The sequence below is a fragment of the Myotis brandtii genome, unplaced genomic scaffold (genome assembly GCF_000412655.1).
Source record: "Myotis brandtii unplaced genomic scaffold, ASM41265v1 scaffold393, whole genome shotgun sequence".
Taxonomy (NCBI): Eukaryota; Metazoa; Chordata; class Mammalia; order Chiroptera; family Vespertilionidae; genus Myotis; species Myotis brandtii.
Genome location: NW_005365070.1, coordinates 2,249,123 through 2,269,878, shown reverse-complemented (window position 1 = coordinate 2,269,878; position 20,756 = coordinate 2,249,123). Strand labels below are relative to the sequence as shown.

Sequence of the window (20,756 nt, the reverse complement as noted above, 5' to 3'; positions counted from 1 at the left end):
CAGAGCGAAGGCCTGGGTCCCGGGTGCCAGAGGAAAACTGGTGCCAGCAGCTAAGGGAAGGGAAGGCCTATTGCATGAATCTCTTCATGCAACAGGCCTCTAGTATAATAATAAGAGAACTAAGATGTAATGCAGTTCTATTGTATTTGAAAGATTGCTGTCTCTCCATGATAAAACCTTTTATGTTGTGAAACTTTGAACTAAACTCAAATTCAATAAAGCAAGACTAAAAGGAACAAAATACTATTGCTGTTACAAATAAGCTTCATTATACCCTTTCACAAAAAAGACATACATACGAACATGAAAGTCATAACTCATTTATTGAATGAATAGTATATGCAATACCAATAAAAGGAAGCTAGTACTACAAACTACAATTTTGAAAATAAAGCCAATATAACAGGAACAAAATATACATAACAAGAGAGGAATGTTTGATTTTGACCCCTAATGCATTCCTTATCTTTACAATTAACCTAAATGTCTGTTAGAACAAAACTGTATGCCTTGGTCTAACTTGAGCGCTTTTAAAAAAAAGCAACATTCTGGAAGAACACTTTTCTTTTGCTTTGAGATATTTAAGATTCACACATTTGTTCAAGTACATAGATTCTGATTCAACAGGAGATCTATATAGCTTGTTATTCTCTTAACATCTTGAGTAGCATGTACTCCTGAGCAAGTACTATCTGAAATTCTAAAATTGCTGACTTTTGAAATAAAATGTATCAGTTGTGGGTTTTTAATAAATTGAGATGAAAGTAAAATTCACTCCCCCCCCTCACCCCAGGAACAAAGAGTTCTTATTAAAGTATAGAAACTCAAGTCTATCTTTCTACTCTAAAGAACATTTCTTACTAACATTTCTGGTAAGGCAATAAATGCCCCAGAATAATTTTCAATATACGCTTGCAAAGATTACACTGTTTAATATCAATAACAAAAACAAAACAAAAATAGGAAAAAAAGAAAAAAGGAAAAAAGAAAAGTTGCTTTAAAATTTCAAGCTAAAATATGCGTAAAACACAGTCATGGCAGTATTTTTTGAAATGATGTAAATGTCATATACTTATCAAATAATGTCATGCTTATTAAAACTACAGTTAAGGACTTAAGAGATGAACAGTAAATACACTGCTGAGGTCCATTTTTCTAAATATTCATACCACAATGTACTACCCAGAAGATGATGATGCTACTTGGGAACATAAGTACTGTACAATTTTTACATTGTAAGGCACTTTTACTCAGCATGTGACAAATATGGATAGAAAATAAAAATATCGGAGGTTTACAATCAAAGTTGATTTTTTCATGTGACTTCAATTTACATTTCAACTTTTAATGAAAGACTATTTAGCCAATCACACCACAGTGAGAAAAATAGGTAGCCAGCCACTTACCTAGCCAACCAAAAGGTAAAGTGCTATTCTGGTTGCTAGTGGCAGAGAAAGGGTTGAACAAACTCATACAAAATCATACACTGGATTACATAACAAATCCATCAACTAACAGCTATAGTATTTGAAGTTCATTACATGATTATTGACTGGCCATTATTACCCCTGGCACCTTCCATTTTTCCTAAAAACATCATTACAGTAGTTGTCCAAAAATGAAGGTGCTCTATTGTTTCATGGGTAAATCGATGGCATACAATGTAAAAAGGATCTAGACACAGTGATTCAAAGATTTAAAATAATGAGTTTCAAGCTGCTGTAAGGAAATAAAGTACAGATCCTTTGGGAAAAGTCACATAGCTTGGTAAACAAACATCTTGATCTGTCGTTGCACTTCAAGTCATGGTGAATTTTGTAAATTCATCACATACACATAAAAAAATCCAATGGCATATTTAGAGCAAGAAGAGCAAAACATATAGGGAGAGCAACCCACTACTAAAGCTAGTTTCTTTCTAAAAATAATAAAAAATGGTTAAAATAAAGCAATCATTGAGTCCCTTGATTTAAGTAAATGTGTGAATACACACTTGACAAATGTGTCTTTAAGGGACTAGCAGTTAAAAAAAAATCATAAGCACAGTGTAATTTTCCACCTGTTATATCTTAAAAATGGTTTCCCATAAAATACAAAATATCTTGATGCACAGTCATATTAACATGATTTTTTTGTTTGCTAATTTGCTTTAATGTGGTAGGTTAACTAATCATTCAGAAGTCCCTACCCTTGATAATGAGGTGTTATGGTAATATTAGGCAGATCACAACTAAAGTTTTTGGTTTTGCCATAAAGAAATATATAAATGTGCTTCAGAAGATAAATGGAAGAAAGTATCACTAGCTAGAAATGCCAGTGTGAAAATCCTTTCTAAAAGGCTGGATTCTTAGGCTTTGAGAAACAATCCTGATGATCCATAAAACAACGCCGAGCCCTACTAGAGGAAAAGTAGGGCACAAAAGCCAATTTAATAGATAAGCAAAGCACTGAATGAAAACATTAAAAAAATATTAAATAAAGTTTCTAACATAGTGGTCACAAAATTAAAAAATAAATACTGTTTTATGCAAAGACTGTTTTTTACTCTTAGAGCACATGAGACCTCCTTACATACTTTGGGCCAATATATGAAGTGTTCCACACAACACGGCACTTGAAAGGAACGGGTTTCAGACATGGTGGCTAAAGTCCTTAGTGAGTGGTAACCCTTTAAATCTTAGAGAGGTTTAATTTGCTGTTGCCAAATGTTAGTTTAAACTTGAAAGGATCCAATAATTTTGCTAGAAGCTCTTTGTATAACATGAAAAAAGAAGAGGTTTACTGTGAAGAGGATTTTGGCATAAGCACTGGAGCTCATAGCTTATAATCACCAGTTGCTTGAGTCCATGCTGGTCAGTGAGAACAACTTTACAGGAACCAAATGAAATGCTTTAGCACACTTCTTGGAAGAAATATTTAGCAGTTGCTGTCAAAGCCAAGAGAAAAAGAAAGTTCTCTTCATTTCTAGCCTTCATTACTTGAGTGTGAAAAAAAATTCACAAATTCCCATGTGTTGCGACCAGAGGTGTGTTTGCACTGTAAAGTGAAATTTGCTTATGCTTTCCCTTGAGTATGAATCCACTAAACAAACTCAGACACTCTAAACAGAACTTTGTTCAGTACAGAAATATAGCTTACTTCATTGCAATATCTGCTTTAACTGTTGACACTATACACAGGGTTAATAGTGTTTCAATTGCTTCCCAGAAACTGCAAACTACAGCTATGTAATATCAACATGTCAAACTCTGCCATCTAGTGAGGAAGGCTCATAAAACAAACAAGACGTTTTTAGGCAGTTCAATGAAGGATCTAAGAGTTGGGCAGTAAAAAGTTACAAACCCTTTTTGATTTTAGAAAACAGTGAAAAGAGAATAGTAGTTATGGATGTCTTATTCATTCCCAGTTTTCTAACTCTGTCCCATGAACCTGTTTAAAAGATGATAAAAAAATGTAAAATATGATGCTTGAGGGGAACACAATAAATATAATGTTATTGAGGAGGGAGGATATTTTACTGACTTGACATTTCAATTACATTTATTGATAAAGTAGATAGCTTGTTTTTACTGTTACAAAATCTGCTAGTTTAAAAAACTATGCAAGCTCACACAATCCTCAGCATTCTAGTGACATGCTCAACTAAACATAATAGCATTAAAAAAATCATACCGCACACCATTACTTCAACATGTTTTTATCAATGTGTATTGTATTCTGACAACAGATCCGATATAATTAACTTTCATACCTAGTTTCCATTAAGTTGCTGCTGAGTTAGTCGTTGCTGATCAATTTCTAATCTTCCCCGGCTTTTACTCTCTCGTTCCTCATCTTCTTCATCTCTTTCATCATTTCCACTATGATTTTTACAATATAGTCTACAATGATGAAGGATAAAAAAATCTCAAATTGTTTTGCTTCTGTTCATGATAATATATTTATGTCATTAGTGGATGAGGTTGGTGCCCATTTAAAATATGAGTTTCCTCATTCACCCTTAAAAACACTTCACAATTAGTTACATACAGGTCCATTTCTATCTAAAAGATAGGAAAGTACTCTATTAATGAGATATTAAAAGTTCATCTGAAATAAACCTTTGGTTTAGGATAAAAGCTATCAAATAAACCCAAATATAAAGCAATTTATCATTTCCCCCAATGAAATTAAAACCAAAGTTTTTGATATAAAATAATATTGCATGTCAACTGTAATTAAAAATAAAATTTTAAGAGTTTTAAGGCTAAAGAAATAAAAACAAAGTTTTGGCCAACTTGAAAATATCAATTTTAAGGTATAGAGATGAACACTCAAATTCTGTAATGTTTCATATTCATTATTTAAAAGCACATTCCAGGAAATTATATATAACTAGAAGCCTAGAGCATGAATTCATGCATGGGTGGGGTCTGGCTGGCCTGCCTTGATGGAGGCTGATTGGGGCCAGCCAGAGAGAGGGGCTGCGGGCAGCTGGCCGGCCAACACATCCCTGATCGGGGTAGGGGGCCCGCCAGAGGGGAGGGGCCGTGGGCGGTTGGCCAGCCGGGATGAGGGGCTGTGGGAGGTTGTGGGGGGGGGCAATTGGGGCCCCCATCGGGCTGGTTGGCCGCCGCAGTGCACATCATAGCAATTGGTCATTTGGTTGCTTGGCTTTTATATATATAGATTACTTTCTGTTCAAGATCTCATGTGACAATTTTATTCAAACTCTTCAAATGCCTTTTCATTATTAGTGTCCTGGTCTTCATTAAAATAACTTTATGGATCACCTGACAGTTTTCCAGGAACTGCATTTGGCTATGTCTCTTTTAATCGAGATTGGTTCCTCTAAAAAATTTCCCCCATGATACTCTTTTGAGAAGAATTAGATTAGATACCTTGTCAGCTATACCACATTCTGGATTTGTCTAATCGTGGTACTGTTATTTGGTTCTCCCTCACACCATATTTCCTATAAACTGGAAATAAAGCCCAAGGGCTTGGTTAGCTTTAGGTTCAACTTTTTGTATGCAATCCTGCATACTTCAGGAGGCATGTAATTTCAGAATGTTCCATTTTAGTGATGCTGTTTGATCATTTGGTTAAGGTGGTGGTGACAGCCAGAGTGATCCATTGTAAAGATAGGTTTTCCCCTTTAAAATTAGTAAATAATCTCTGAAGTGATACTTTGACATCATGTAGTTCCAACAATCTTTTATTTGGACTCAGAAGACACAGTATAACTGAAATTCTTTGTTTTTTTTATGAAAATAGCAATGCAGGTGATTTTGGACCAGGGTTTAGGCCACTTTAATGTATATGTACCAATATTTTTTTTATAGCTAACCAACCCTACTATAATCAAAGAATGGGCTGATCTGAGCTCAGTTTTAGGTAAATTACAATCATGTGCTGCATAACAATGTTTAGGTCTATGACAGATGACATATAGGAAGGTGCTCCCATAAGATTATAATGTAGCTGAAAAATTCCTATCGCCTAGTGACAGCCACCATAACATCATAATGCAACACATTCTTCACGTTTGTGGTGATACTGGTGTAAATAAACTTACTGTGCCGCCAGCTGTATAAAAATATAGCACATAATTATGTACAGTACTTAACAATTGATAATAATAAAGGACTATTCTACTGGTTTTTGTATTTACTATACTATACTTTTTATTGTTAATTTAGACTATACTCTTTCCACTTATTAAAAGAAAGTTTGCTGTAAAATAGTATGTTGTATTACGCAGGCAACTGCCTCATCATACATCTCATGTTTACAGTGTCTCCTGATTGCATCATTTTCTCTTGTATTGTTTGGTAGATAACATGCTGTACAGGCTTGTAGCCTAGGAGCAATAGGCCATACCATATAACCCAGGTGTGTAGTAGACTATACCATCTAGGTTTGTATAAGTGCAGTCTATGATTTTTGTACAAGATGAAATTGCCTAGCCACCCGTTTCTCAGAACATATTCATGTCCTTAGGTGGCGCATGACTGTACACAAGATGAGAAGACAGAATAATTCTTAAAAAATGTTCAGTGGATGCCCTCTTGTGGTCAACAATGGATAAAAGATGATCATATAGGAATTCATCAGCCACAAATGATCTAGAACTGAGTTTAACATGAGAAGTTTCTAACATGTACATAGAATAAAAGATAGGCATGGGGTTGTGGGGGAACAACAATAACAACTGACTTCTGACCTAGTTTTGTTCATTACTCCTTTATTCTCAAAATTTTTCCAAAGAACTATGGAGAATTTGTACTCTTCAAACACTGCACATTGGGAATCATGAGTTCAAATATCAAGAGTGAGATTCCTACACACTGCAGCTATGAAGTATCTTCCCCAAAATATAACCTGAATATAATTAAACCTCTGAACCAACTTATAGTTTATGGGAAATATGGAGGGGTAGAGAAATGAGGTAATAGCCTCATTAAAAAAGCAAATAGAGCCCAATTGACCATGGCTCAATGGCTGAGCGTTGACCTATGAACTTGGAGGTCACAGGTTGATTCCCGGTCAGGGCACATGCCCGGGTTCGATCCCCAGTGTGGGGTGTGCAGGAGGCAGCCAATCAATGATATTCCCTCTTCACTGATGTCTCTCTCTCTCTCTCTCTCCCCCCCCCCTCTTCATCTCTGAAATCAATAAAAAAATATTTTTTTAAAAAGCAAATAGAAAAATCTAGAATATAAGACTTTTAGAGGACAACTTATTGAGGTTCTTCAACAAGTAGGGGCAAAAGTTGACATGGAGCAGAGATTTCTCTAAATTAAGAGAGACTTAAGTGACACATCCATCAAATGCAATGTATGTATTGAGATTTGAGCAAAGCAAATCTAAAAAGATACTTTTAAGACAATTGGAGAAATGTGATCTGAATATGAGATGGTGTGAAGAACTTATTTTAAAAAGTGTGACAATGGCATAGTGATTAAGTAAGGAACACCCATATTTTAAAGAGATGCATACTGAAGTATGTAGGGATAAAATGACGAAATCTGGGATTCTGCTTTAATATACCCCAGATCAGTGGTCGCTAACCTTTTGGACTTCACGGACCACTAGTGGTCAGCAGACCACTGGTTGGCGACTGCTGCCCCAGATAATATGCTTTAATCTGGGTATATTAAATCATAGATGAAACAACTATAACAATAACTTAGTACCCCTGAGATAGGGAGTTGATGTAGGATTCTATTTTTGTATACTTTTGAAATTTTTATGAAAGAGTTTTATCTAAAAGGATAAGCCCTTTGTTATTAGAACAAATTTTAATCTTTTTATGGGATTATTTTTCACTCAAGTACTATTTCCCATGGTCCCATTACACGTCCTTCACCAATCTAGACATCAAGGCCACAGCTGTCGATTGGACAAACAAGATCACTGCTGTCACAGAACTTACTTTTTTACGGTGGGAAACTGACATTTAAAAAATACTTATTTAAATAGTTTAAAAATATAATAAAGATAATAAAATAGGATTAAAAACAATCATTATATATGAGGGGAAGCATGGGACTTGGTTGGAAGTCTGTAAGGATGATTCTTCGAAAGGTTGGAGGCCTCTAGGGGAACCTTGCTGAAGGTGGCAGACCCTGCCTTGACTTTTCCAAACAAGTCTGAGCCCCTGGGTGCTTTACTGGAATCTTTATGTTTAGACTCCAGACATCCTTGCTTAAAGGACACTGCAGATGCATGTGTTTTCTCAACAATATTTACCCTGCTGATAGCATTTAGAAGTTAATTTTAGTTCAAGCTGTTGCTACAGTAAAAGCCTACAGTAAAAGCCTACAGTAAAGGTGAACGTGGCTGTCTGGTTCCTTTAGTCAGGCAGTCCCTTAGCCCTCTCTTTCACAGAAACGTATGTCAGAGTAATCATTCATCCAATCATTCATCCGTTGCTCAGGGTCTGCTGGTCAGCCCTGGCAACTATATAATCTTCCCTTGCCCTTTAAATATAAATATATTCAGGATCCAGAAAAGGCTGGTAAAACAAGCCACATAGAATGAAGCCACTTCATTCAGAAATATTTCTCCTTGTATTTCCTATTTGTCTATGCTTCTTTCCCTAAAGTACTGTATACATATGGACTATCATTTGAACTCAATGGTCTCTATGATAAAATAATCTGGAATCCACATTATAAGTAGATTTTAGAAACAAATTTAAATGTAAAAAAATAAATAAAAAGAGCCATTCAAATCATCATGGATCCCAGTGCAAATATTTTTGTTTAGAGATGGTCACTGCAACATGGTTTTCTAATAGTTAAAAAGTAAAAACTATCTAAATGTCTAAGAAAGGAGTTGATTAAACAATCTGATATACCCATGCAATGGAATATCATGCAACCATTAAAATGGTGATGTCAAACTAATGTCACAGAAAAAATGTCTTGGGGATAGTAAGTGGAGAACAGATTATAAAACAGTATAATAAAATCTTGTTTTTATAAATATGCACACATTTATGATCACACAAATGTCTGAAGAAAGTATTCCAAGATTTAAAATTGTTATTTCTATTGATAGAATTAAAGTTGACATTAAGTGTTTTTCCTTATCTATTTTTTTTCCAAAATAAAAACAGATAACTCTTATAATAAAAAATACCTAAATAAAATTAAAATATACAAATTCTCCATATATCGAATTTTAGATGTTTAAAATGGGTCTGTTATTTTAAAATATTAATGGCTACTTTAAATAATGATGTATTACTCATAAAACTATCCAAATACCACAGTATAAAAGAGACTATAAAATTGCCTCTTCACCTCCATCCCTCTGCAATGAATGAGAGGTAACAACTGTTTACTGAATAAACAGAACATTTTTCTATGTATATGAAAATATACACATATATTGTACACATCTACAACTTATCCCCCCCCCTTACTCTATCACAGAAATACCTCTTCACAACTCTATACATGGAGCTACTTCATTCCTTAACTGCTGCATAGTATTCCACTAAATGCATGAACTAAAATGTATTAAGTCTCCTGATGAACATTCTGGTTTATTTTATTTTGCTATTGAGGGTAAAAGATTAACAAAAATCTTTTCCCTTTCTGCATGAGAATTTCACCTTTGGTTAACTCTCTGGCTCTGTTCCACTGGCAACTTTGAAAAATGGGTGTGTCAACTATTTCACTAAGCTATGTTACCCTCAAATTGGTAGACTCTATCTTCATTGGGAGAATTATAAATATTCTGATAAGAAGCCATCTTTAGTCCTCTTTATGATATAACCTGAAAACTACCTATCCCTATATAACTTATAAGAGGCACTGGCTATGATGGGGTATGAGGCTTTTAAGCCAAGGTGGTGGATTCCATGCCCACTCCATGTGGATCAGGTCTTATTAGTCCTGAGCTATACTGCTATTCTGACTACTGCAAGGACTCCCACGGAAGTGGAATATTTGATGTTACCCTGCTGGCATGCTACAGTTACTGTCTTGAGTAGACTGATGCCACCTATGGTAACCTGGTCAGTCCTTAGTATAGTTGATTCTAAAATGCCCTAGTGCAGTGGTTGGCAAACTCATTAGTCAACAAAGCCAAATATCAACAGTACAACAATTGAAATTTGTTTTGAGAGCCAAATTTTTTAAACTTAAACTATATAGGTAGGTACATTGTTATTAACTTAATTAGGGTACTCCTAAGGCTTAGGAAGAGCCACACTCAAGGGGCCAAAGAGCCGCATGTGGCTCTCGAGCCGCAGTTTGCCGACCACGGCCCTAATGGATATGGCAGCAATCATTAACAATAATACAATGACACTCTTGCACATATATCTTTGTACTATATTATCTGCTCACTTCCCTGAGATAAATCCCTACAAATAGACTAGCAGCAAATGCATTATTTCAAGGTTTGGTCTTCAATGATAAACTGCTCTCCTAAAAAGTTGTACCAATTTATATTCTACCTGAACATCCCTTGAGAATGCCTGTGTCTCTAGCTAACAGTAGCTAATATGAATCCTACTAATCTTTGCTCATCTGATAGGCAAAAATTGCTAAGATCTTGTCTTAATTTGCATTTCCTTAATTACTAATAAGGTTGAACAGTTTTTCACACGCTTATAACCAACCCATGGCTATTTCTTTTACATTTCTAACTAGTTTTTATTGCAATTGTTTTTAAAAATTCACCTCATATGCATTAACCTTACTGAGCAATTAAGTTTAATAAATTCAGAGTTGATTCCTTTGGATTTTCTTGGTAGACAATGGTATCAAAAACACCAACAGCTTTTTCCCTTCACAATATTTATTATACATTTTTCTTCCTATTCTTGTTACACTGGTTTAACACTCCAGAAGAACACTAAAAACAATGTTGGTAGTTGGCACCTTGTCTTGTTCCTGATTTGAATGTAAGTATGTTAGTACAGTGGTTTTCAATTAGAGATGAACATGAGAATCACCTGGGGAGTCACAAAAATACATAGTTTGGGTCTCTGCCTACTGAATTTAAATCTCTGAGGGTGGGGTTCAGGCAAAGAACATTTCTAAAAAGGGCCCTATCCACCCCCAGGTGATTCTGAGGCTCAGCCATGAATAAGGACCATTGTCTCTTTAACACTAAATAAGCTATTTGCTGTTCTTTTCTCATAAACATTCTATTAAGACTCCTAGCTTATCAAGAGCACTCTTGTTAAGTTTAAAATTCATGGATATTAAATGGTATCAAATGTTCTTTCACTATCCACCAGGAGGTGATAGAATTTTTCTTTATTAATTATAATGGACCACATTAATATACTGCCTAATTTTGAACAGTCTTTAAATTGTTAGAATACAGCACTTGATTTTATAATATTTTATTTAGGATTTTGGTATATATATTTATAAAATGGTCTATTGTTTTTGTTTTGTTTTAAATGTTATTTTTTGTCAATTTTGGTGCCACACTTATTATGCAAGTTTCACAAAATGAACCAAGAGGTTTTCCATCTTTCGCTTTGTGCTCGGTGGACCTCTTTAAATAACACTGGAATTATTTGTTCCTTAAAGGCTTTATAAAACTCGCTTGAAAATCATCTGTGCCTTTATTATTAAAGAAGGTTTTGCAAATTTTATAATACAGCATTAGCACCTCATGCAGAAACTCAAATGACACGGTGACTGTTTATGTAAACTGTTTTGTACACAAAAGAGTAAACCCTGAGTCACTGGTTCATTGCATACTGAGAATGGGAGAGTAAGGAAGTGCTTTATAATTTTCACAGGCAAATAAAAAATTCAGGGATCCCTACCAACTTATTCTCCATTCAATTAAATACATGGAACCATTATAGATGCACATTGATAACAATAGCCCAATGCAGCACATGGAAGACCCATAAAAAAGAGGGTAGCTTATAATCTCAAACCGTCGAAGTTTATTCTTTCATCATTCTTCTATGAGTACCTTTTGACTTGTATCTTCATAACCCTATCCTATTCTAAGCTCCCAACAATTGTCACCTGGACCCTCAGCAGTAGCCTCCTAACTCACTTCCCCATTTGTACTCTTGCTTCTGCCTACAACACTTTCCCAACACCCCCACATTCATTTTCACCCTTCATATCTCAGTTCAAGCACTATGTCCGTAAGGAAATTCCTAAACACTCTCCCACTATGGACTAGGTTAGGTCCTCCTTGTTATGTGTTCTCACAGGGCTTTGTAATGTATCCTTTATAGTACTTATGTAGTTTGTAATTGTGTACTCAGCTATGTGGCCAATGAATTAATATGTCTCTCTCACTAGACTGTAAGCTTCATGAAGGCACAATCCATGTCTGTTTTGATCATTATTGTATGCTCAAATCCTGGTACAATGCCTGGCACATAGTAAGCATAATAAATACAAGTTGAATGAATGCTAATTCAGGGATGTGTAGTTAGAGGAAAATGCTATTTGCAGTACTCATTTCTTATACAGAGTCCTCAGTATTCTATACTTTGCTAAGTACCACCTAAAAATAGTGATTAAGTAAACTAATGCCATCTATTTAAGGGCAGTTACTTACTGACAATGGAAAATGGACAATTGTTCTCTTACTTGTAAATTCCTCGTGACATATTTTCAATGTATTTAGCTTTGTCTTGTACTCCACAGTGGTAATGGTAAGTCTTAACACAGGCTTTTATTTCACATCCAATAGTAGCACCGGGCTGACTGCAAAGTGTACATTTCTGTTTAAGGGAAGAGAAAGAATAATCATAAGCAGTATTTCCAAGTCTATGCAATCTCATTTTTTTCTATTTTAGCCATATTTCAGCCAAACATTCCAGCTTACAAAGAAAACAGCCAATTTTCTATTAAAAAGTAATGCACTGAACTTATATAGCAATATATCAAATAATGCAGCAATTTCAACCATACTTCGATAGACTTTCTAATATTAAGTCATCCCCTGTTAGAGATATGACATATAGACATAAATTAGACACTTCTTAATACTGCCAAACACAAAAAGAATGGTATTCTATATTTTAGTGGTCGGCTTCTTTTCTTCCCTGAGATCAGTTCCTTTCCTATTATGGAATGAGAAGATAGGGAAGCAATTCCCCCAGAGAGGGATTGCTACCAAGTAGGCAAAAGGGCAGAGGGACACTGAAGGAGCTGAAATATTTTCAAGACCTCGATCTGGCCTAGATCAGCTTTGCCTTAAGAATGTTAGAGATTAAAAGGTGACTGATGACAAAAGGATGTCATAGTCAAAGAAATTTGAGAAATGTTAGTTTTAAACAGATTGTTCCATGGAAGGACTTCTCACAATGTTTTCTCCAGGAAGGAGGGTACAGTAAACAGTTCCCAAGTTTACTGAACTCCAGATACTCTTATTTTTGGAGGGCTGGGGGAGCATCTTGATGGGCTAATTTCCTTTGGAGCACACTTGGGAAAATGCTAGGTTATTGCTTGCCTTAACATTCAATAGTGCAGAGGTAAATAAGTTGGCCAAAAGAACTGAATTATTATCCCTATTTGGACTTTAGCTATATGACACAACAACATTGCTCTGTATGATATGATGAAATGATTCCCCCTTTTTTAGTCTATGCATTGTTTTAAAGAAGTTTCATTTTTAAAAGTGTAATCGAAGTATGAATAAACTGAAATGGATTTAAATGGAAGAGAGAACATCAACAGTCTTCACACCTTCAAAAGTGTGAATTAAACTTCAAAAGTGCTAATTCCCCAAACAAATGGTCATTCCTAATGGATTCAGACAAAGATCATCAATGTTTGAAACCACTAGATGAAAGACTGAAGGGGAATTTCAAAACAGAGGGATCAGACTCACTGCCTGAATCCAAAGATCAGACATTATGAGTTGTCTGATGTGATAAAATATGGATGATATAGTACCACCTGTAAAGTAGTTCTTACCCCCCAAAATGCTGAAACTGAATCTAATCAAGACTTTACATCTAACTTCATTTTAAAAGAAAATCTAGCAAATAGAGGCACAAGTTAAATGGCATCATGAAAAAGCAAACAGACAAATAAAAGCATGTGGGATAGTCTACAAGACAATTAAGTTTCTTCAACCAGTCAATGGCATACAACAAAACCAAACCAGAAACAACAAAGACAGGGAAGAGGGTGTGCCCTGGATCACTGAAGGAATGTATAAAAACCACATGTAATGTATGAGCCTCCTTTGGGTTCTGATTAACGCAAATGAATTTTAAAAAGATAGTTTTGAGACAACTGGGGAAATACAAATACAAACTGGGTATTAAATGACACTGAGGACTCATTGTTAATTTATAAAGAATAATGACATTGTGGTTAGGTAAGAAAATGTCCAACTTTTAAGAGATACATACTGAAATATGTAGAGGTGAAATGATATCAAGTCTCAGCTCTGCTTTGAAATACTTCAAGCAACAAGATTAAAAGGCATAGATGAAACGAGTGCCGCAAATTCTTGATAACTGATGAGTCAAGGTGATGGATAGACGTGTGTTACTAATCTTTCTAATTTTGATATGTTTGAAAATTTTCACAATTAAAAAAATTTCAAAAATTAAAGTCATTTCTAGAGGTAATTGCTTTCTTAAAGAAAAGATTTTGCATTCCATTGATATTTTATAATATTCATAAACTGTAAAGGAATGATGAATAAAGATGCCGATATTACTTAAAGCTATTTATTAGTAATTCAGTATACTTAAAAACATGAGACTCAGGCACATTTTAAAGAAAACTTTAAGGTTTTGATAAACATTTTAAGAAACATACTATGTATGTGAACTTTAACTAAACAGAAGGCTCTGAAAAAACCTCTTCCTTTTATAAAAAAAAAAGAATTACAACATGGGGAGGTTCTCAATGCTCTATTGGGGTTTTGGAATTTTTCTTTAGGCAAGCTTAAACAATATTAACATTTTAAACTTAATAAGTAGCATTACATTCACATCATTTTTTATTAAAAGACTCTCAAATACCCTGAAAAATAAATCTCATTATAATTCTCTTAAGTAATGAAGTTACATAGAAAAAGGAATAAGTTTCAGTAACATCATCATCCTTTATTATATTACAAATAAGTCAAATAGATACTGTGCTTTAACTACTTTATATTAAATTTTTTGATGGCTGGATAAATTTAGAAGTGTTCTATATTTAAAGCAGAACATCAGAAGAGAAACGTTGCATAGCATAAATATAAAACCACAGACCATTCTCTTTCCTCGCTTAATCTCCTGCAGAACAGTTTTAATATCAAAATCTCCAAATTCTGCTCTTGATGTTGTTGTGAGCTGGACTGTGCCAGAAGAAAATAACTAGAGAAGAAAAAATGAAAGAACATTTAATATTCAGAATCCTTTTTAGAAAAAGACTAAACATAGTAAGAATGTGTTACAGTATTTCAATGTCCTGAGAAAGAGGACTTTTCCTTAATAATCAATTACTGATTCAAATATTTTTAATATATTACTATATCTGATTGAAATATAACCCAAAATAAAAAGAATGAAATAAAACTAATGTTGCCAGTATGGAGCCAAGATCAAATACTTTATTAAACAATGTAGATTTCAACAGTGTCACACTGTCATCTCAACTGTTACATTTAGACAAAGTTTTAAGAAATAGTTTCAATTGGCAAATTTCACCCATTGATGCAGATCAGTATTACCTGAGGATTTCTTTTCCCCAAATAAGACATGTTTGGGATCTACTCCAGAGATACATATTTTGGAAAAAAACTCCCCAGGTAAATCTAATATGCATCTCAAGTTAAGAACTTCTAGTATAAATAATATATATTTTAGAACCTAATCATAAATAGGATGAGTAATTCAACACAATCAATCTAAATAATAAACATTTATGTGTATTTATATTTCAGACCTATAACTAAGGATGCAACGATAAGATATAGTTCTTATCCACAAAGAATTTGTCTATTAGGGAAGAGAGGTTCATAAATAGCTGCAATACAGTGTATGAGGTATAATAAGAAAGGCATTTACTTGGTTATAGTGGAGAATGAATATATCTTTCATAACAAGTTTATAAAGCTGAAAGTTTTACAGTTTTGAGTTAATTATAGATTATCTAGAATATGATAAGTATAATCAGAATTGATTTAAATCCTACTTAATTATAGAGGCTACATATTTTCAAAAAGCTGATTTATGAAGATGTGGGACTACAGGATATCCTATGTAATAAAACCCTAATATGCAAATTGACCAAACAGCAGAACGACCAGTCACTATGATGCGCACTGACCACCAGGGGGCCGACGCTCAATGCAGGAGCTGCACCCTGGTGGTCAGTGCACTCCCACAGGGAAAGCGCCGCTCAGCCAGAAGCCGGGTTCACGTCAAGGAGCAGCGAGCCTGGCTTCTGGCTGGCAAGCACAGTGGCGATGGCAGGGAGCGGGCCTAAGCTGGCAGGCGGACATCCTCTGAGGGGTCCTGAACTGCGAGAGGGTGCAGGCTGGGCTGAGGGATTCCCCCCCTGCCGCCAGGGCACAAATGTCGTGCACCAGGCCTCTAGTACTATTCATAATTATAAAATACTAATGCTGGGGGGAAAGTGCCATACTTGATTACTAGCTAAATGCTTTTCAAAAAACTTGGGTTTAAAAGCACATAAAAGAAACTATGCTTACCATACACTTATAATGCGCAGCTGCCTTCTTGGCATTAAATATATGCAGCTTTCCTCTTGCTTCATTTTCTTCCTCCCCTACATGACAAAATCCACATTTAGGCCTGGTGTCACTAGGGCTGCTTCTGTGTGGAGACCTATCTCTCTGCAAATGTAAAAGAGAAAGAAACTTTTTTAAAAAATCCATGAAAATATGCTATTAGTAACCTCAAGCTTAGTTAACATTTCAAATGAGGAATTTTACCTATAAACACAGTTTAAATGAAATATTCATAGTGCAACAAAAAGAATAAAGCATTTTTCTACTTACATAGGAACTACTTTCCATTTCATCTGTTCCATGGGAGGATGTGGACCTGGTATCTTCCGATAGCCCTTTAAAATTAGTTTTTCGTGGCCTTCCTTTGCGACTTTTCTTTTTACTTTTAGGTGATGAGGGCTCCAGTTCATGTTCATTAAAACTTTCTTCTAAATCAGCTGTTTAAAAATGAACAAAAACTTTACATGGACCAATCTTAAAACGAGCATTAGTTCATGAGCATTAGATCATAGGTTTCTCCTTAGAATAAAACTGCCTTTGGAAATAAGGAGAAATGGTCTGTGATATGTTCAATATAGCAACCTAAAGTTTCACATAAATGCAAAAAAATCAAACAAAAATACTTTTATTATAATAATTGAAAATTATTTCATTGAACTTATAATTCTATAAAAATGGGTTTTGTGATCTTGTCTACATAATTCAGTAAACATCTCTAAACTCTAATAAATTAATTTTTAGAATTAGCTCATTTTTTTTACCATAGGTTTCAGAGTCTTACCTCACACTGTTGGTGAAATCAGAACTTACCTAGAAAATAAACTTAGAACAACTTGGAAAACTAAATGAACATAAAGTAGGTATATCTGTGCTGTATAATATAGTAGCTACTAGCAACATGAGACTTTTTAAAATTTAAGTCATTTATAATTAAGTAGAATTAAACCTTCAGTTTCTCAATTGCCTTGACAACATGTGGCAAGGTGTGTCTCTAATGGACAATACACACAATGTTTCTATCACAGAAAAGTCTACTGGACAGTACTGCTCTAGACAGCTAGTTCTGTAAACTATCATGAAAATGAAATGATCAAATTTAATAAGGAAATCATCTACAAATGAACTAACTGAACAAGTAATTAAACAAGTATCCTATCTAATAAAGAGGTAATATGCAAATTGACCACCACTCCAGCACACAAGATGGCCACCCCCATGTGGACACAAGATGGCCGCCACAAGATGGTCTGCAGGGGAGGGCAGTTGGGGGGGACCAGGCCAGCAGGGGAGCAGTTAGGCTTCGATCAGGCTGGCAGGGGAGTGGTTAGGGGGTGAGTGCAGCGGCAGCGCTAAGGATGTCCAACTGCCATCAGTCAGACATCCCCGAGGGCTTCCGGACTGCAAGAGGGCACAGGCCAGGCTGAGGGACCCCACCAAGTGCACGAATTTCATGCACTGGGCCTCTAGTATGCATATATATATATATATAAGATTGTACACATGTAAGATTGTACACATATAAAAAAGGCTCTGGGAAGATATACACCAAACTGTTATTACTAGAGAATGTGATTTCTGGGTGAAGAGAGTAGCTTCTTAAACTACTTTAATTTTAACAGTACTATTTTTTAAAATTTTACTTATTTTTAAATTTATTTTTATTGCTGAGAGTATTACAGATGTTTCCTAATTTCCATTCTCCACCCAGATTTCATCCTACCCCAGGCCTTCACTGCACTGTTATCTGTGTCCTTGGGCTATGTATATATGCATAATTATTCTTTTATTAATCTAATTTTTCAAAACAATGGGAAATTTACTACCTTTGTAATTAAAAGAATTTATAATATCCAATGTGATGAAAGGAAGGGGGTAAAGTCATTCACTGCTGATGGGAATATAATCTAGCACAATCTTTCTAGAAAGCAGTATGGGAACCTTAAAAAGATTGAATCCTTTGACCCAGTGATTTTACTTTTGGGAACTTATCCTTTAAAAAAATTAATTAAAAATGCACATGAAAATGTGAGTACAAAGCTAGTCATAGAACCTTTGTTTAAATTTTTCATGGTTACTTATTGGCTTTCTTTTCCCAATTCAAACTTGTAAAAATGTTTTAACCTTTTATAAAATACTAGAGGCCCAGTGCACGAATTCGTGCACCAGTGGGGTCCCTCAGCCTGGCCTGCGGGATCAGGCCGAAACTGGCTCTCTGACATCTCCCAAGGGGTTCCAGATTGTGAGAGGGCACAGGCCAGACTGAGGGACCCCACCGGTGCACGATCGGGGCCGGGGAGAGATGCAGGAGGTTGGCCAGCTGGGGAGGGACAGCAGGAGGGTTACAGGGTGTGTCCAGCCAGTCTCGCTCAAGTCCCGATCAGCCAGACCCCAGCAGCAAGCTAACCTACCAGTGGAGTGTCTACCCCCTGGTGGTCAGTGCACATCATAGTGAGTGGTTGAGTGGCCTTAGCATATCAGTAGCATATTATGCTTTGATTGGTTGAACAGATGACCAGACACTTAGCACATTAGGCTTTTATTATATAGAATTTTTTTTCTTTCATTATAAAAGATCTGCATAAAAGAAGTAAAAAAATCTTCCTTTCCACCTTCCAATTCCACCTGTTCTGCACTCCCAGCTGACACCCTAGCTTTCTTGCTTCCCTTTCTTCTTACAAACTCTCTTCCCTCCCTCTTAAGGTAACCACTGTTACTGCTTCCTTTCTCAGTCTCAAGGGTTGAACCTGGTTTTGAATCCTGTATCTGTCATAGACTTTGTGTCCTTAGACGTGAGACCTACCTCAGAGGACTCTTGAGTTAAATGAGTTAGTAGTTCATGGAAAGTACTTAATTCAGAACAGTGCCTGGCATATAGAATGCTATCAATAAATGTCAGCTACTATTTTCTCTGTGTGTGCAAATGTGTTTTTAAAAGGATGTACAGCCCTAGCTGGTTTGTTTCAGTGGATAGAGTGTCGGACTGCAGACTGAAGGGTCCCAGGTTCGATTCCCGGTCAGGGCACATGCCCGGGTTTCGGTCCCCAGTAGGGGGCATGCAGGAGGCAGCCGATCAATGATTCTCTCTCATCATTGATGTTTCTAGTGCGCTCTCTCGCTCTCTCTCTTCCTCTATGAAATCAATAGAAATATATTTTTAAAAAATTTTTAAAAAGTATGTACAGACAAATGGCATTCTAAGAATACTGTTCTGTATCTTGCCCTTTTCCACTTCAGATATGAATTGGAAATACTCAGAGTTTTGAATATACCATATATGCTATGCAGTCTGCATGCTTTATCTCATTTGAGCCTCACAACAACCCCATGAGGTTGTATCAGTCAACATACCCATCCCCCACTTTATAGATAAGGAAATAAATTCAGAAAGGTTAAATAATTTTGCCCAAGGTCACAAAGCTAGGGAATGGCAGAGCTGGGACAAATATATGTCAGTGAGTTACTACATGCTGTTAAAGTGGTAATACCCATTGTCATAGAAATACACATTTCAAGTTAGAAAAAGAATAGTTACACATGCTTAGGTATGCACAGAATTGCTCTAAAAGGATACATAAGAATCTGATAGTAGTGGCTGATTTTAGCAAAGGAATTTGGAAACTGAGATGCAAGGGCAAGGATGGGAGAAAAGCTTACTTACAGTGTACTGCTAATTTTTGTACACTGTTCCTATACCTATTCAAACAAATTAATTTGATAAAAAATAAAACCTTACCTTGCATTCACAGCTGCAAACTCTAAAAATCCAGGTTGATAAGGTAGGTGACAAAAGAATATTGTCCTCCTTCTATGCCACACCAATCCTCCCAATCTTTATGAGCACAGCCCCCAGATGTTTATCACTTCAGAATGGCCAGGTTAGCCTTCTGATTGCCCCTATGAGGCACAGGAGTGACCAATTTACCAGGAAACCAACTCGCCTCCTAGTATTATAAAATCCTATCTGTCCCTTTACCAATTCATTTCTCCTTCCTAATCAGTATTTTGCTCATCTTCTACCTCTTTGGTTTAAGCTGTATTTCCCTACCCATCCTAAATTCTCACATCAGTTAAGAGTATGAAGAAGAAGGAACCCCTGGACAGAAAGTCAGAAAACTGCCACTTACTGGGTCTTAACTCGGTAAAGTTACTTAACATTCTCAGGGCAAAGCCTTGCGGTATATAAAATGGCAATAATTATTAACATCTTCCTGAAAAGGCTGCTTTAAGACAATGTTTGTGAAAAAAATGCTTTGTAAACTATAAAATTCAATTCAACTGTTAATTTTTACTCTTCTTATATCTCAAGTAGATCGTAAGCTCCTTGTCCATGGGAACTACTTTTCTAAATTCCCTAATGTGCCCACACCTAGCAGGCACTCAATAAATGTTTGTTGGATTTTTTTAAGAGAAAAAAAAAACGCCAAACATTAACACCACCTCTGCTTTGAATCTTTAGGGCTCCTACAAAAGGAAGACTGAGGTCACTTGCCCTGTCTTCTCCAGTGGAAATGTTATGTGCATTTGCTCTGCATTCTCTATGTCACTAGTAAACTCTGAATTCTGCT

The 20,756-nt window shown here is 35.7% G+C and overlaps 1 protein-coding gene across 4 annotated transcripts in view; it reads right to left on the bottom strand.

Moving 5' to 3' along the window:
- Positions 1-304: 304 nt before the first annotated feature.
- Positions 305-20,756, bottom strand: part of PHF6 (PHD finger protein 6) — a 53,842-nt gene continuing 33,390 nt past the window's right edge. For 2 of the 4 annotated variants that reach the window (XM_014545008.1, XM_014545009.1), the window contains 5 exons: positions 16,462-16,628; positions 16,153-16,296; positions 14,708-14,812; positions 12,078-12,211; positions 305-3,881 (listed from right to left, as the gene is read on the bottom strand). In XM_014545008.1, the coding sequence (XP_014400494.1) occupies positions 3,752-3,881; positions 12,078-12,211; positions 14,708-14,812; positions 16,153-16,296; positions 16,462-16,628 (680 nt within the window). In that variant the 3' untranslated portion in view covers positions 305-3,751. The remainder of the gene's footprint in view (positions 3,882-12,077; positions 12,212-14,707; positions 14,813-16,152; positions 16,297-16,461; positions 16,629-20,756) is intronic. The other 2 variants (XM_014545007.1, XM_014545010.1) reach the window with 2 other exon arrangements.